The sequence below is a fragment of the Canis lupus genome, chromosome 21, assembly GCF_011100685.1.
Source record: "Canis lupus familiaris isolate Mischka breed German Shepherd chromosome 21, alternate assembly UU_Cfam_GSD_1.0, whole genome shotgun sequence".
In the NCBI taxonomy this organism is placed as follows: Eukaryota; Metazoa; Chordata; class Mammalia; order Carnivora; family Canidae; genus Canis; species Canis lupus.
In genome coordinates, this window is record NC_049242.1 from 12,999,821 (window position 1) to 13,018,078 (window position 18,258).

General features: G+C 43.9%; 1 protein-coding gene and 1 long non-coding RNA gene across 3 annotated transcripts in view; both read left to right on the forward strand.

Annotated features, from left to right (window-relative positions):
* The window catches only part of ME3 (malic enzyme 3), a 293,266-nt gene that overhangs the window by 89,924 nt on the left and 185,084 nt on the right, over positions 1-18,258 (forward strand). Inside the window, exon 1 of one of the 2 annotated variants that reach the window (XM_038568360.1) lies at positions 16,545-16,938. The exons of the other annotated variant lie outside the window; for it this stretch is intronic. Coding sequence (XP_038424288.1) covers positions 16,756-16,938 — 183 coding nt within the window. The 5' untranslated portion in view covers positions 16,545-16,755. Of the gene's footprint in view, positions 1-16,544; positions 16,939-18,258 lie in introns of those variants that run through there. 2 annotated transcript variants of the gene reach the window in all.
* LOC119864959 lies at positions 16,994-17,892 on the forward strand. Its single transcript, XR_005375535.1, has 2 exons — positions 16,994-17,372; positions 17,486-17,892. It is a non-coding gene; the product is annotated as an uncharacterized LOC119864959 (long non-coding RNA).

Below are 18,258 nucleotides of genomic sequence, written 5' to 3' on the forward strand. Positions count from 1 at the left end.
TAATTTTTTTTTTCAGAAAGAGAGAGCCAGAGTGGGGTGGAGGAGAGACAGAGAGAGAATCTTAAGCAGGCTCCATGTCCAGTGCAGAGGCCAACAATGGGTCTCGATTTCACAACCCTGAAATCTTGATCTGAGATACCTACGTGCCCCAAGACTGTCTATAAATTATTAGGAAAAAGATTATTCAGTAGAAATATGGATCAATGAAACAAATAGTCCCTTTATAGAAAAAAATTGTAATCAGACAATAAAAATATGAAAAGATTTTCACTCTTACTAATGGTTGGGAAAGTAAAAAATTATAACAATAATGAAGTATTATTTCCTACTGATTAACAAAAATAGTGGGACTGACAGGACTGGTGTTTTGTAAGTGTGGAAGGAAGGAGATCTTTGTATACTAGTCAGTGATGAGGATGTAAACTGCTATAACTTTGAGAAAAGGAATTGGCCAATATCTGTTAAAATTTTAAATGTGGACATATTTTTTTAAAATTTTTTTAATTTTTATTTTATTTATGATAGTCACAGAGAGAGAGAGAGAGAGAGGCAGAGACATAGGCAGAGGGAAAAGCAGGCTCCATGCACCGAGAGCCCGAAGTGGGATTTGATTTCGGGTCTCCAGGATCGCGCCCTGGGCCAAAGGCAGGCGCTAAACCGCTGTGCCACCCAGGGATCCCAAATGTGGACATATTTTAAATTGACACTTCTACATCTAGGACTTTTGTCTTTCATCAATAAAAGCATAAGAACACGGTGGTTCGGTTTATAGTAGAAACAATGAAAACTCTCTTACTCACTCATTGATGGTAGAATGGAGAAATAAATTACATCCAACTTTACTCGAGAATACTGTGCAACTATGAGAGGAAAGAGATAGGTCTATATGTATCGTCTGGAGAATTTCATGTGGTATATTGCTAAGCAAGTCACAGAGCAATATTGGTGGTATGATCCTGTTGGCAGGAATGACCTTCATGGGGTACAAGCTCAGATGTGCAAAATATATATAAAATTGTCTTTATTTTTCTATTGGTGAACTTAAGTTCTATCTTGAGTCCCCATTATGCCTCATGATGTAAACTGAGTCCCAGCCAATGTGAGATTTCTATCTCCCTCTCTTCTCTCTTTCCCTGGAAATAAAGGTCATCATCTGTCACTGTGTCCTTCCCTCTAGATGGTCAGGTCCCTTGGGTCTGCCAGCAACTGGTGTCACCCAGTTGATCACAGATCACAGCACAAGGGAAAACATTCTCCTGCTCACTGAGGAATGCTGAGGGCCATAAAGACTCTGTGCACGTGCCATAGTCCTTTTCACACTGCTTTTCCTTTGAGATATTTACTCATTCAAAAGCAATGAGGTGTGAAAAAGGGTAAACAGAAAACAAGCAGAAAGCAGCAGCTGAGCAGACCCTGGGCAGTCTTACAGAGAGAGGATGCAAAAAGAGTCTAAGGTTATTAGATGCTAGGAACTGCACGATTGTATTCCCCAAAATCCACAGGTTGAAACTAATCTCCAATATGATGATATTTGGAGTTGGGGCTTTGGGGATGTAATCAGTTCAGATGGGAAGAGCCCTCTTTATGGGATTAATACTCTTATAGGAAGAGACTGAGAGGGTGTGTTCCTTTTCCTCCCTTCCATGAAGGGATACAACAAGAAGATGGCTATCTGTAAATGGAGAAAATGGCCTTCACCAAGAACCCAACCATGCCAGCTTCCTGATCTTGGACTCCAAGCCTCCAGAGCTGTAAGAAGCAAATGTTTGTTATTTAAACCCACCCAGTCTATGGGATATTTGTTATAGCAGCCTGAACAAAAACACCAAGGCATGTATGATTTGAGGGGCTGAGAACCTTGAGGGAAGGAGAGCGCAGAGAGTGAGTCCGAGATGCATTTGCAAGGTCCTAAGCAGCCTCAAACAAAAGCAGCTGATAGGAGGCTGAGAAGCCTAGTTGAGCTTGCCCTACTGTCTTATGGGAGAAGAGACAATAATGGATATTCCAGGTCCTCAACTGGAACCCCAAAGGGCTATCCTCTAGACACAGGGATGAACTAGAACTAGCAAAGGTCTTTTTGAAAAGGGTGAAACTAGGAATTCCTTGTCTTTGTGACCCTCTTCAAAGACCCTCAACCCAAAAAGTTTGTATCTTTTCTGCTACAGTCAAAATTCACCTTGAAAAAAAAAAAAACAAACAAAAACAAAATTCACCTTGAAAATGTTCTTCCAAGTCTGTTGTTTAGATTGCTTAGACAAGTATTCTTTTGGTTTTCTCTTCATTTCCTGTAAAATAACTTGTGGATAACCAGTGACTTGGAACAAAGGAAGGCACCAGTTTTAAAGAGGAAAAAAATAACTGCACAAAAATATAAATTCATATGTATTAGATGGAGACAATAAAACCTACTGTGTAAAGCTTTTTGTGGGATAGAAATAATGACAGTGTACTGTCCAAATCAGTGTCTGGCACATAGTAGGACTGCAATAAATTATAACTCTTATCATTCATTTTTTAAAAATGGTCTCATTGAGACTGAAGAGAAGAAATGTTTATTGCAAGCTCAGCTAAGTATGTGTTTGGAAAGGCAGGACACTATAGTTGACTTCACAGTTTACCTTTAATAGCTACTATCTGACATTTTGGACTGTTGTCTATGATCAGTGTTTTTCTGGAAGCAGACCTTTGAGGTTACAGCAGTGTTGAGTACAGCTGTGGTTTGGTGAAAGAATCAGAGAGGATTAGAATAAAGCCTCCTCATTCTCAGTTCTGCCTCCCCAGAACCTCAGGGGCTTTAGAAAGTCAAATGAGGGGCACCTCAGTGGCTTAGTCAGTTAAGCATCTGCCTTAGGTGCAAGTCATGATCTCAGTCAGGGTCCTGAGATCGAGCCTGGTGTCAGGCTCCCTGCTCAGCAGGGAGTCTGCTTCTTCCTATCTCTCTGCCCACCCCCCCCTTTGCTTGTTCTCTCTCTCAGATAAATAAATAAAATTCAAAAAAAGAAAAGGAACTAAAGCTGAAGGTTCAAAAGTTATTTTCAGCATTAAATAAAGCCTTGCAGAAACCAAAAGTTTGTCACACCAGCTAAAATAAAAGGTCAACTTTCTTCAGGCTGAAATACACCAACTCTGTGTTAACACTGCTTAGCTTGTGCTCATCAATAACTTTGATGGCTTGTTGATGACGTTGGAACTTCTAGGATGCAATCAGTGGGTGACATGTTTTTATAGACACACATTTGGAACATGTCTGGAGCAGGCATGGCATTGGACACAAGTATAATAGCACAACAGCTGATGTTAGGCCACTAACTGTTGACTTAACTTTTCCCTCATTATTATGATTACTACCACAACCATGACGATGACTCATGTGATTATGCAATTCATCATACTAAGTAAAAATGACATTATTGATAGTTACACAATAACTGCCCAAGCAAAACCACTAATTGAATGGCTACACTTTTTCTTAATAAATTCTGTTTACCTGGGAGTTGCACCTTTCAAGACATGGAATTCGTAGAAGAGAGAATAATAGGTCTCGGGGATCAAGATTTGGGAAACGACCTGCTTGAAGCATAGACCGAGACCTTGAATGGTGGTGGTTCCAAGAGGAAAGATGTGCTAAGCAAAGCTGAAAGGGTGAGGTAACTACTACAGAAGTAAAGAGGAGCAAGGTGAATGCATTCCTGGTCTTCCTGTCTCAGAGAAGAAAGTCCATGAAATATATTTTCAATATACCCTTTCCTGATGAACTGAAATTGCAGACATCTTGAAAGATGACTATGAGATTGTTAAGGCCAAGGCAAGTAAAGGAGTATATTTCTTATTCTGTACTTGATACTTATTTCTAAGGCAATTTTTACCTTGAGCTGTTAATAACAGAACCCATAAAGCTATAATAAAATCAGTAAAAAGGTAATAGAAATAATATATAATGTGTTGATATGTCATTTATTAGTAGACATATTACATACACCCTCCTACACACACACTTAATTAAAACTTGTTGATTAAAACTCTGTCATCAACACTAATGTTTATATTTACTCTAAGAAATACACAGAATGTAATCCCTATGCAATTCCATAAATTTGGGTCAAATATATTCAATGTTAATATTTGGTTTCAGTCTTTCTTCCTAAGCGTTTAAAATATCCTAAGAACAAAGTAGCTGTTATAATCTTATAAAAAAAGATCACTGTTGTCCACAGTTTTTAAGTATAGAACATACACTGTGTTCCATTGTGGCAACCAAAGAGTTTAGGGTGGAGAGTCATTATGGGCTCATCTTTTCTGCTTTACCAATTTTGGTATTTGGGTGGTTTTGCTTGTTGGGACTCACCATGTACTGTCCCTATGAGTCAGAGAGGGTTATGAGCAAATCTACTTTGGGATCCCCAAGGAATCAAGACTGTCTGGAAAAAGCTATGTGGTATAAGATCCCAGGCACTGCCAGGACATCCAGGGCAGAGACACCCAGAGGTTTTTATGTGTCTGCATGACGTTTCACTAATAACAATAGTGAGTCAAGAGGATCCATGCCTGGCATAGATTATTGAATGAGATTCAAATATGAGTCATATTTGCTTAATGCATATCTATGTTTCCTATACTCAGTAGTCCTTAATGTATCATGATGTAGTCTTAATATAATTAAGCCCAAACACCTCAAAATTTGATAATAGCATTCATTCACTTTCTTCCTAATGATTAATAAATTGATCCAAGTCCGCTGGGTAACACCTCTACCTCTACACAATGGGAGTCAGACACGTAGTTATAGAACTAGGGCCTTCTAGTTCTTTTTTTTTTTTTTTTTTTGCTAAAGTTCTTCGTCACAGTGATGGTATCTGCTCCATGAGCTACAACCTAAATGCTGGTGCCGCCAGCAAATCACTTCATCTCTGAACTTCATGCATCATTCATGTCTCTTGTCAGTTCTCCTTCTTATTAAATTCTCCCTCTAACCCCTTTTTCATTATAACCCTAACCATCATTTAAGGTAAAGAAAAGGAGAATAGGTTACTTAGAACAAAAATCAGAGAACGGTAGTAACTAGACAACTGATTTTTCCAGTTAACTCAGAATGAAATGGGTTTTTTTGTTTTGTTTTGTTTTCACACCTTGTTGAAAGTGAATTAATCCAATTTTTTGGTTGTTTTTTTCTTGAAATTATGGAAAGTTTTTAAGCAGAACATGAATTCTCACTTTGCAGGCCTGTATCTATAGGGGTAGAAGGGAAAGTCTATTGGGCAAAGTGAGGCTGACTCTAGCCTTACCATGTAATTTTTAAATTTTACTGACTTTGATATTATTTCGTTTTGCTGGTGTTTCTCTAAAAACTCCAATCCTGCAAAATATAACTAAGAGCTTCTGAATGTTGACTTCTTTAACTGACCAAATACAAGATCAGTGGCCTCTGCTGGCTCAGAGCTCAGTTCCATCCCAAAGTTCCTGTTAATGCAGTCCCAGAATGCCAACTTACCAAATGTGTGGATGACGCAAAACTCTAAGCAAGAGCTAACACATTGGAAAGAAAAGTCAACACTATGAAGATGGCAACAAGCAGAAATATCTGAACATGAACAAACATGAAAAAAATTACAATTAAAAAGCATGAATGAACAAAGGTCTGGAATTTTCTGTAATCTCAAAAAAATCAATTGTTCAAGTAGATAGTTATCTCTTCAGCAGTTCATTTGACTTTGGGACTTCCATTAATAATAACTCAATCTATCCTGTAGCGTGACAGAACTCTTGCACATTTCAAGTGATCTCAGGCTCCATTATCGGAATTTTGATAGATTGGGATTAGTAATGGTCCCACTGGACTTTCCTTATCAGTCCATATCTGGAGCTGGGGGTAAGGGAGGTGGTTGAGAAATATGCTATTCAGAGAACTGCTTGCTTTCACCCTCCCTGCTTTAGTTTTGACATTTAATACAATTTTGTAGTTTAGATTTCCAATGGTTATTTATCCCAAACAGCTAGTCCTTTCTTCATATGATGGTCCCTGAAAATATACAATATCATGCTTTACCTCAAAACTGTACTTTTCTTCTTAGAAAAAAATCCAACTCTTATGTTAGAAAAGCATAAACTATTAACTATTATCGGTATAATTAATTTATTGAATGTACTGAACCCAGGACAGTACAGCAGAAATGCCTATTTTATCCCTTTCCATCATGGCCTATGGTTATGCTTGGTCCAATCTCCCCTTCATGACTCCAGAAAATTATCAGGCAGATCTCAAAACTTCAGAGTTACTTGAGGTGTTATAAGTTTAGTGAGGTACAATTTAAAATTTTAATCTTGCCTTCATTTCAAAGATTCTTCTCTAAGCTAGGCCTGTTTCACATGCAATGGGAACTCTCTTGGGGAGAGAAGGGTGTGTTTACTCTGTTGCTTCCCTCCTCTTCCTCTTTATCCTATATGGTCCCTTGGAAGTTCCTTTCTTTGTCTACTAACAACAAAAGAGCCCTGGGCTCCAGTCTTCTGCCCTTAAGGGTGAAAGTAACCCTAGAAGCCATGCCTGATGGCCCCTTTCTTCCTTTATAGAATGTGGGGTACCATTTATTGTCTCAGCTTGGGGATATAGCTGAAATCCTGAGATAATAAGAAAAATCCCATTCAATATAGTACATAGGTCAGTAAACAAGATTTAAGAAATGCAAATGTATTGTTCTAATTCGATAGTGTCTCTACTGATTCTAATCTGTTATTAATCACTTCTTATTCCGTCCAGGATTTTCATCTTGGCTTGGCAAGAGCCAATAACTTAAAGTTCATTAACTCTGTGCTAGCTCCAGTGCTCTCAAGATCATTTATCTATCCAGTCTCTCACTTTTTTTTTTTTTAAGATTTTTATTTATTTACTTGAGAGAATGTGTATAGGTATATAGGAGCAGGAGTGGGGGAGGGGTAGAAGGAGAGGGAAAAGCAGACTCCCTGCTGAGCAGGGAGCCCAACTCAATTCAGGGTTTACACCAGGACCCTGGAATCATGACCTGAGCCAAAGGCAGACGCCTAACTGATTCAGCCACCCAAATGCTCCTCTCACTTTTTTCTTATAAAGGAAAAAATGTCTTTCTGCAGCATGAGGCTTGATGAAAGCTGAAAATAGGGGGAAAAAATAAGGCAGCTGAGTGTGATCATTCTTTTTTAATCACAAGGAATGGTTTGCTTCCTCAAAGGAGAGGATTTCCATCATTTCATTAGAAACTCCACTGCTGTGTGGATGCTAAGTGTCTTCCTGCTTTCAGAAAGTTCTTTCCAGGGAGCAAAGTTTCTGTTCTTGGCACCATCACTGATTTGTTATAAAACCTGGATGATCTCTAAGGTCCTTTCCAACATTAGAATTATGTAATTTTGTATACTCTGTAATTGCTGGAAGTTTTAGAAAGTCCCCAACTCAACTTCAATATTTCTCCTGGTTTATAAAGAAACTCCAATCCTCTCTTCATTTCTGTCACACCCATCTTGTTAAAACAAAGGTTTTTAAAGATAGGTGTCAGGGCATCTCAATATTGAGTAAGAGCTGAGGTTTGGATACTGTTCTGTAGAGTTACACAGCTTCTATTGGAGATCTTCTGGTGCTCTAGGTACAGATGTCTTCAATGTGACAGGGTGCTTAGGCATTTAAGTCCCTGTCTGGGCATATCTCTGATTCGTATAAGGCCTTGGAGACTCATGAAGAGAAACTTGAGCCTCTTTATAATTGACTGATATATTTATCTATTGAATCTGGTAGGCCAACCGAAGCTTGAATTTAGACAGGGAAAATACCTCTCCTTCAGAGAAACCATATTGGACAGAGAATGTTGGCAGGGTAGGCAAAACTAAAAGCTGTGACAGGAGGAAGTAGAGATTCAGAGTGTGGCATAAGGTTGTCCTGGAATCCACTGTGGCCCCATCTTTTCCCCCAGGAATATTTGTGTGCTCTGAGAAGGGGAGATCTGTAATAAATGATTCGCTAGAGGCCCATGCCAGTCTGCCAGGTGAATCTGAAAGAATCATGTTGGGAGGAGTCCTAGACCTCATCTCCACCTTCCTGTGCCACCACCGAGAGAACTAAACTCTTTGAGAGTCTGGCAAGAGAGAAAAAGTGGGGAACCACAGAAATTCAGAGACAGGAAGAAATAGCAAAGATGTTCAGGCTTCCCTGCCTAAGAAGGCAGTGACCCCGAGGACTTCAGAAGCTGCGGTGTCCAGTGCCGCTAAGTGGGAATCTGAGCAGTTTTACCGGTGCTGGGGACTGGAACAGGGGCCACAGGCCCAGGGAACAGAGGGAGGCAGAAGAGTCGTGAGTGTAGTTCAGATGACAAAACCTGCCTCTCAGGATGCCTGGGTGGCTCAGCGGTTGAGTGTGTGTCTGCCTTTGGCTCAGGGGATGATCCTAGGGTCCTGGGATCAAGGTCCGCATCAGGATCCCCATGGGGAGCCTGCTTCTCCCTCTGCCTCTGTCTCTGCCTCTCTCTGTGTCTCTCATGAATAAAATCTAAAAACAAAACATCTGCCTCTCTTCTGGGCAGACTCCTAGATACAAAGTTTGAGTGAGCTTAGATCCTGGCATTTGACAGGTGGAAGGAGATAGATTTTGCCAACTAAAGGCCAGTGGTGCAAATGAACTTCCCTGCAACACCAGACAGGTGGGGTCCCCCAGACCCCAGACTCCCATTTTAATAGTACCTGACAGTATCTAAAAGGTTTACACTTGTGTGTCCATATGTATGTGTGTGTTCGTTCTATGATAATTAAAATATAGCTAAAACTGACTGAATGTTCAGCTTCTATGGTTATCTGCCTTAGAGCTATGCCAATATTCAATACTGAACCTTTGAAAACTGAACCTTTGAAAATTCAGTTAAATGCAATTTAACCAATGTTTATTCAGTAATTATCATATGCCTAGGATTGTTCTGTGGGAATACAGAGGAAGTATTGAAAGAGTAATAGTTAATATATTTTTTTAATAGTTAATATTTATTGAAGATTTACTATGTACCAGATACCTCATCCTCACAATCGCCTTATGAATTAAGTACTGTTATTATCATCCTAATTTTATAGAGATGAAAACTGAGATTCAGGAAGATCAAGCAAATCCCCCAGGATCACACAGCTAATTACTGGCAGAGCAGGGATCCAAACCTGGATGTATCTGACTGCAAAGAGAAAGCTTCCAGCTACTTTACAAAGAACTTGAAATTTATATTGGCAAAACTCTGAGATGAAGACCCCAAATGGTGACCTTGGTTTATATCCCTTATTTTATTGTGGAAAGTAAGGTTTTAATAACATGTTAGTGGCGCTCAATCTGAAAACCTGCCTTGAACATCAGGATCAAGCCTGTAAAAAAAATAAAAAAAGGTGTGTAGCTAATTCTGATGCCTAAAGAGCAAAAAGGCATCTTTCCAGTCCCTATCACCTGAATGCTGCTTGATCAGTCTCCACCTTTATTTATCCTTTGTAAGCCAGTCTTATAGATTTGAAACCAAGCCTCAAGTTCAAGCTAAGGAGAATTAAATGCACCTGCTCTGAGAAGCACAAATTCCTGAAAAATAGCAGCCTCCATGGAACAATTGGTGGGACCTGGGATGAGAAACACTGGCCTTTTGGTCAGAATCCACATTCAGTTTCACAGCCCAGTGAATGCTTGCTCTGTGGGCTGCCTGATGACACAGATAAGTCCAGTGCAGTAATAAACTATGCAAGCTGAAGCACTAATGGTGAATCCACAGAGGAAACAAATTACTTCTCTTTGGGACAAGGCTCAGTGAATCAGTCAGGGGGTATCTGAGGCTGAATTTGAGCTAAGGGGAGGGGTCGAGTGGTTAAATTTCATGAGAAGGGAAAACAAAAACCACTTGAAGTGATAAGGAGCTGAATAGAACCCAAGTTCACTGGTCATGGCCTGTCAATCTCACCAGTTACACTTCATAGAAAATGTACTTTAATCTGAAAACAAAAAATAACCCAAACTCTAGTGCAGTCCTCAAGATTCCTCCAGAAAACTAATGAATTTGGTCCCATAAAAGAATAATACTGTCAAGAGAGAAGAATACTCCAACCCCCCCCCCGCCCCTTATGGAAGTGGGTTGGGACTGTTGCAAAGTCAATGAGGAAGCGGCAGGACATGCTCATTATAGTCTAACAAGCTTGGAGCTGAAGAAGCGCAGGAGCCAGAGAAGCAGGGGTCAGCGGGTGCAGGGGTTGCTGAATGGGCCAGATGGGCGAATCACACCCCAACAAAGAGCCCTCCCCTTCCCCTGCTGGGCCACTGCCCTGACCTCCAAACAAACACCCAGAGCACAAATTTGTTCCCCCTTATCAGCTGCTTAGCTCAGCAGCTGCTGCCACGAATTTCTGTTTCCGCATCTTGCCTTTTTCGAACAGTTGCCTTTTTGTCTAACTTTTGTGCAAGGAGGGAGGAGGCCCAAGGGCTGGGAGCAGAATGGAGGAATGGTGTGGTGGCTGTCAGAGGACGGAGTGCTTGAATAGAGTGTTTCAAGAGGAACGGAAAATAGATTTTTTTTTTTTTTAAACAACCTCTGGGAAATCCGGAGGCCTAGAGAATATATATGAAGTGCTGGTTATTCATTCTTTACCCGGACATTCTGGTCAAGGGCATTTTCTTCTGGGGCTTTCTGTTGTAGGGCAGAAGCGCTACAGGCATGTATGAAATGGATTAGATTGTGCCTAAACCAGCCATGAAAATAAGAGCTGGCCCATAGGCCAGGCCAGGAAGGGGAGCGAACCTGTGAAGGACTCATGCAGAAGGAAATACGAATCAGGCAGGGAGTCTGATGAGAAAGAAATGCAATATGCTCTACCCTTCTATCTGGAAGCAATTACGTGTGATACCACAACGATTTGAGTAGAAGCCTGAACGGGTTCATAAACAAGGTTTTCAAAGTGATTTTGTGATAACAACATGCAGGGTAAGCAGTCTGGTGGCCACCTCTATTAGAAATGTGGTTACTTCAAAGATACCTTTCCTCATTAAAATTAGGTATTAAACATTATGGTGATGCAACAGAAGAATAGGGAAACAGCATGCAATGAAATAGAAAAATAGGAAACATGTTTTCTTCTGTTACTCAGCAAAATTACTGTTTCATTTCCCCTTGTAGCATTTTCAGAACATCAGAGAACTGTTTATTCACATTTGATCGGACAAGGGGAGGGTGGCAGGGCGGTGGAGAGAGGGAAAAGAAGAGGGGGAGAATCGGTTACCCTGGAAATAACTCCAAAGGAGGTATCGGAGGCTCCAGGGGCCCCTTTTCACTCCTCCATGTCCATTTCTAACCCATGCCCTCTATGCCACTTTGCCCTCCCCTATTCAGGTGAATCAAATTCAGTCCAGTGGGCATTTATTGCAAACAACCCTGTTCTGGGTGTGGTGTAAGATACAAGGCTGATGAGTTAACAATGATAACTGGGGATCAGATGAGCACGGTGCATTTAGTGCTCACCCATACCAGGCCTCCCTAAGTACTTCCCAAACATAAGCCCTTAGTGTCCTGGTGAGCGCCACAGCCTCTGGAGCCTGGGCTAAATCCTGGTCCACATCAGTGAGTTATCTGACTTCTCCAGGTTTCATTTCATCAGCTGTGAAATGGAGATGATAATTGTACTAGTATCAGGCAGGGTCCAGTCAGGAGGACCAGACTCCAGTAAGTGTAGCTCAACAGAAAGAATTTAACAGAAAGAACTGACTTCACAGGTGCTAGAGGTTGAATGAGAAGGAATGGAGATTTGAGGCAACCACAGAGGGTAACCCACCTCTAAGGCTGGAGGAACAAAGCTAAGAGGCCAGGACCACCAAGAAGCTGGACCCATGGAGGAAAAGACTCGCTAGTTTATGGGGGCCTGTGAGGCTTGTTCCTGTGAGGATCAGCGGCTGATGCTGGGTGGTTGAGGAGGGGTGGGGGATACTGAAAGGGAAAAAAAGGCAAGTACAGGGAAAGGAGGAAATCCCCCTCTCTGGCCTCCTAGCTCCCTTGAGTGCCCCCTATTGGCAGAAATTAATAGGAAACCTGCCAAAGAGGAACTGGTTTGCAGAGTCTGTCCAAGCACCAGCCGTAAACCAGAATATAAAAGGGTAGATCTGGAGCTGAGAGAAATAAGTAACAAACTCAGCATTTCATAAAAATATGATGACAAAAAATATGATGACATTATATGAGTTTATATTTATAAACCACAGAAGAATGCCTGGCATGTGGGAAGTGCATTATAATATGCTTTTAAAAAACAAATAAATAGGGGATCCCTGGGTGGCTCAGCGGTTTGGCACCGGCCTTTGGCCCAGGGCGTGATCCTGTAGTCCCGGGATCGAGTCCTGGGATTGAGTCCCAGGATCGAGTCCTGTGTCGGGCTCCCTGTATGGAGCCTCTGCCTGTGTCTCTGCCCAGCACCCCCTCTGTGTCTATCATGAATAAATAAATAAAATCTTTAAAAATAATAGTAAATAAATAAAAAACAAATAAATATATTAATCCACCAAAAATCAATGTAGGAAGTAATATTAGAATTACTCTTTTATTCACGAAGATGATGGAGCTGTAGGGAGAGGTCACATAAAATGCCCAAGGTGATACAAGCTCGTCAGTGGTGAAGGTCAAGACTGTCTGAATCCAAAGCTGTTGTTTTTCCTTCTGTGAGCCCCTGTGAGGCCCAGAGAAGACAGGCATATAAGTAAATTATTTCACAGAGAGAAGACAGACTATAAAAGTGCAATAGGACAGACGCAAATAACAGAGTTTGGGGAATACGCGGGAGATGGGGCAAGCTGCTGCAGCCTGGGTAACCTGGGAAGACTGACCTGCTGGAGGATGTGGTGTTTGAGCAGAGCTGGGGAGGAAGATTTAACTGGCAAGTGCTAGAAGCAGAGGAAACTACTTGAGCGAAGTCCCAAAGTGCAGGGCGTGTGTGCAAAGTCTGAGCACAAGGACATAAATGTTCCTCACCACTCTCCTTTGGCATAAACAGTAGAGTAGAAGTATCTCCAAATATTACTAGCAGCAATGTGAATTAAAGAGTGCTTTTAGGGCAATCAGGAATGTGAAATGTTGTGTAGAATATTACGCATTTATGAAGCAATAGGATTAGCCAGAAATTAATGAATTTTTAATGTCCCTCCATTTTTTAAAACCCATATGTGGAGACATTAAAATCTGCTTACAAAAGACAAATGATCTCACTTCAAGATAGCTGACTGAACTAAAACTCTAACTTGAAGCTATTATGATGCCCTTTTAACAATGTACCAAGTTCGATTTCAATCAAGTCCACTCCTTGGAAGGTTATGCACAAATTTGATTCGCATCAATTTTATTTAATTCAACAAACCTAGTGCATTCTCGGTGCCAGGCACTGTGTCAGGTATTGGACATGCAAAGAGTTGCAAATCTTCAAGGAGCTCAGTCTAGCAGGGGAATGGATAGCTATGCACATCTCTGTAATCAAAATGGAAAAGTAAAGGTACTAAGTGCACTGGGACTATGGAAACTGGCCAGGAAGGATGGGAATGGGATTCCTTTCCAGCCACCCCAGGAAGCAGCATCACATCCATCACAGAAGTCAGTAAATGGGCTGTAGAGGGAGAGGGGCTAAGACAAATTATGGAGATTCATTAGTTCTCTCTAGTGCTGGACCAGATCACAAGGCTGGCCAGCTAAGGAAGTCAGAGTTGTAGGGGTTTGGAAGAAGTGCTGGAAAGTTCCTATGGCTCTGAACCTGGTGTCTGTAATCCCGTGTTCAGCTGTAAAAGTAAAGATGTTTTCATGAAACCAGAGATGGAAACCATGCATGCCAATAATAGGAGCTAACAGTTTCTGAGTATTCCACTCCACGCCAAACACTTTAATATAAAATGAGTACTATATCTAGACTTGGGGTTTTTGGTCCCCAGGAACCCATTTTTCCCTTCTTCCTTATAGTCAGAGATGTGCCTTTCCCACTACAGACAATTTTCCAGGCTTCCCTGTAGCTTACTGTGACAGCGACTTAGTTTTCATCAATAGAATGTGAGTAGGGCAGCCCCGATGGCTCAGCGGTATAGCACCGCCTTCGGCTCAGGGTGTGATCCTGGAGACCCAGGATCGAGTCCGAGTCCCATGTGGGGCTCCCTGCGTGGAGCCTGCTTCTCCCTCTGCCTGTGTCTCTGCTTCTCTCTCTCCGAATTTCTCATGAATAAATAAATAAAATCTTAAAAAAAAAAAAAGAATGTGAGTAGAATGTGAGCAACTTCCACATCATTTCCCTAGAGGGGACTTCCTCTCCCCCCACCCCTTGTCACTGCCTGGGAAGCCCATGTACGGTCAGTGCTCCTGGGCAGAGTAGGACAACACCTGGAGAAAGACCCTGGGCCCCCAGACAGTTCTGTAGAGCAGAGCCCGCATCCCCTCTTGCTACGACCTCCTGCTGCTAGCACCTTCTCCTTTCCTGTGACCAAAGATCAAACACACGAGAAAAACAATATTGCTAGAATGATGTCTGAGTTAAGAAAAGAGAGGCCACAGGTGGGGACATGTGAGAGACGCCCATATGTAACTGCACACACTTTAGTGAATAGATGATATAAAAATAATATTGGCTTGTTTGGAAACCTTTGTTGTTTCTGTCCTGGCTTCCAGGATAGTTTCAAATAACTGAGGTTTACCTATTAAATGTCCTCAGGTGAGAGAAAGGTCATTGTGTCAAGCAAGGGCGGAATCTTTCAACAAACCGGTTTTGATGATTCAGTCCGTGTCAGGAACCAAAGACAGAAACACACACAGACACACAATCCCCCCCCTCGAGATGTTTATTGACTGGTAGGAAGATATGCAGATATAAAAAACAGTATTGAGGGGGAAATATCAGTTAATGTTCTTTATCACAAGCAACCAAAAATCTGACTCAAACGGTTTTTTTTTTTTTTTTTTTAATCATTTTGGGCTTATGTAAATGTCCAGTTCAAGAGTTTATGGTGTCTGGTGTTGCCTCTGCTGAGAAGAGAGGATCCTCTCCCGCAGGAATAATCTCCTTCTGGGACGCCTGGGTGGCTCAGTGGTTGAGCATCTGCCTTTGGCTCAGGGTGTGATCCCAGAGTCCTGGGATTGAGTCCCACATCCGGCTCCCTGTGTAGAGCCTGCTTCTCCCTTTGTCTATGTCTCTGCCTCTCTCTCTCTCTCTCTCTCTCTCTCTCTTTGCGTCTCTGTCTCTTTCTCATGGATAAACAGCAAAACCTTTTTAAAAAAGGAATAATCTCCTCCTTCAATCTCCTTTCCAGTCCAATCTTTATGAAAGCATCCGTCTCTTTCCTTCATTCACCTATTTATTGTGCGATTATGTATCACGTCCTGAGCTGGGCAGTAAAGATACAGGGGTTTACAGGCAAAGAGCCTTTCCACATGAAGCTTACATTCTAGGTGGAGATGGATAATAAACAATTAGAGACACGAGCTAATTACAGGCTGTGGCAAGTTCTGTGAAGGGAAAAATCCTTCGCTATGTGGTCCTGTCGTGGAGGCTGACATTGCATGAAGTAAGTGGAAGGCAGGCCTTAAGTTGCTAATTTTGTGGACACGAGAGAAAATGAACACTGTAAGTAGAAGTGATAGCAAGTGCAAAGGCCCTGAGGTTGGAAGGAATTGGATGGGGCAGAAGCACAAGGCAGGAGCAAAGTGTGGCTACTGCGCAGTGAGAGAGTGGAATAGGATGGACCAGAAGAAGTTGGCAGGAGCCAGGCTGTGGGATAACCCATAGGCATCCAAAAGACTTTGGATTTTATTCTACACACGACGAAATGCTTGCTTTAAAAGAAATCTACCATGTGGATCAAATGTAAAGTCAGGTTCAGGTCTAGACGGACCTCAAGGTCCCTGTCTGTCCACAGCAGTCTGTGACCCGCTCCACAGGGTACCCCGGAGCGCGGTGAACCCTGCATCAGTGACGTCCCATAGAACTTCCTGCCAAGACGTTCCTGCCCCATACCTGTGCTATCCAATCCCACAGCTGCTATGTGCCAGTGGCTCTTGGGCCCACGAATCGAGGCCAGTGCGACTGAGGAACTGGGTTTTTTATTTTGTTCCATTTAAGTCAATTCATTTAGATGTGCAGAGCCCACGTGGCTAATGGCTAGGGCGCTGCACGGTGCAGAGCAACACCGAGCCCCGCATGAGCGAGCACCTCTACTCTGACCCCCAAAGCCAGGGCCTTCCCGTCTCCGAGCCTCACTCGGGTCTGGGGCGCTCCGCACGCGCCCCCGGGGCAAGTCCCGCGCTGCGGCCCGGGGCGCGGGGACCCCCCTTTGCGGAAGGCTCTCGCGGGCAGCCATTGGCAGAGGGGACACCGCACCGCGGCGGCTCGGGGCGCAGCACAGGTGGGCCGGGGGAGGATCCGGGCGGCCACCGGGCGAGGCGGGAGGTGCGGGGCTCGTCTTCCCGGCGGGGCGGGGGCGGGGCGGGGGCGCGGGCGGGGTGGCGCGGGCGGTCGCCGCGGCGGATCTGCTTCCTGGGCTTGCTTTCGCTCTGCGGGAGGCTTGGCCGGGCCTGCGCGCCGCCAGCCGCCGGGAGCCGCGCAGGTGCCGCCGCGGACGGGCGCGGGGCGGGGACCCGGGCCTTGCGCCCTTGAGGACCCCCGTCCTCTCCCTGAAGGCGCGCCCCGGCTCGGGCTCGGTGTCCTGCGGCGCGCGCGGGCCCCGCTGAGCCGCGGGCGCCCCTGACCTCGGTCTCTCCCCGGTGCCAGGTCTGCGCAAGGACCATGGGCGCCGCGCTGGGCAGGGGCGCGCGGCCGGGGCTCCTGCGGGGTCAGGCCTGCGGCGCCGTCCCGCGCTGGACGCCCTCGGCTCCGGGCCGCGGCTGCCGCTCCAGGGCCGGCCCGGCCCGCCCCGTGCCCCTGAAGAAGCGCGGGTACGACGTCACCAGGAACCCGCATCTCAACAAGGTAACGGTCCCGGGGCCGGCGGCGGGGACCGGGCGGGGGGGGGGGGGCGCCCCGCCCCCTGGGCCGGGCGGGATCCTCCCAGGCGCCCCGACAGCGGTTTTCCGTTTTTGCCTGGCGGAGGCTTGGTGTAAGCCGCTTTGGCTTTTTTTTTTCCTCCCCCCACCCCTATTCCGCGTGGAAAGAGGTGCCTGGTGATGCAGGGAGCCTTCTCTCCCCCACGAGGGCAGCAATGCGGGGGTGCAGGCCCCCGTGGGTCAGGGCTCCCCTTGAAGCTCACTAATCCGGGGAGTTCATGGGACCTCTGTCAAGTCCGTGTTTTCTTATCTGTAAACGAGAGACAGGGGTATCCAGCGTGTTGTGAGATTTAAAGAGAAAATGGAGGCACAGTCCTTAGCACAGCACCTGACACCCGGGGAGGACGGATGTCAGCTAAGGTCATAATTAGTATTCCCAGGAAAAGATTATTTTGAGAGGGGGAGGAAAGGCTGGAATTCGATGACTTTTGGACCTGGATGGGGCATCAGAGATCCTTATTCTCTTTTTACAGATGAGAATACAAAACAAAGGGAACTCGCCCAAGGTCACCAGCTATTAGCTCTGGCCCTGCCGCTGGAATCCAGATCCCGGGGCTTAAGAGCACACACATTCGAACCCGGGAGTAGAGTTTAGTATTACTGGTGTTAAAACCCTGGAAGCAAGGGACCTGGATTTAAGGCCTGCCTCCCAGCATCTCCTCAGATTAACTTGGGCATCTCATTTAATGCCTACTTTCAGGTAGATATTCAGGTCCAACTCTCTCCCGCCTAAAATGGAATTTATGACAGAACTACTGTTCCTACCTTAGTTGGTTATTGTGACCATCAAGTGAATGACTGGGTTTGGAATAGTATTTTAAACTATATAGAGTGCTTGATAATTACTTGGCAATTACTACAAAATAAAAATTTTAATGATCCCTTTGACTCAGGATTGTGAAATTCAAGTGAGGAAATACATGTGGAGAAGGTGTTTTTCACAAATAGGAACGATTATACAGATGCTAAGCATTTGGATTATTTGCTACAGAATTAATAGAAGAAACTAAGAAAAAAAAATCTTTCAATCTCTGCCTATCACACTACTTACTCCTTGCTCCCTCAAAAGAGACTCTAAGTCCTTTGTATATTACTACTTTGGGAAATTTAAGGTGTTTTATGAATTTTAATTGCTTTGGTAGCAAATGTTAGAAAACTCAAACTGGCTTAGGCAAACAAAACCTTTCTTTAACTAAATATCTAGAGGAAGGGTTGCAGGCAAGGCTTGACCCAGCAGTCCAGATGG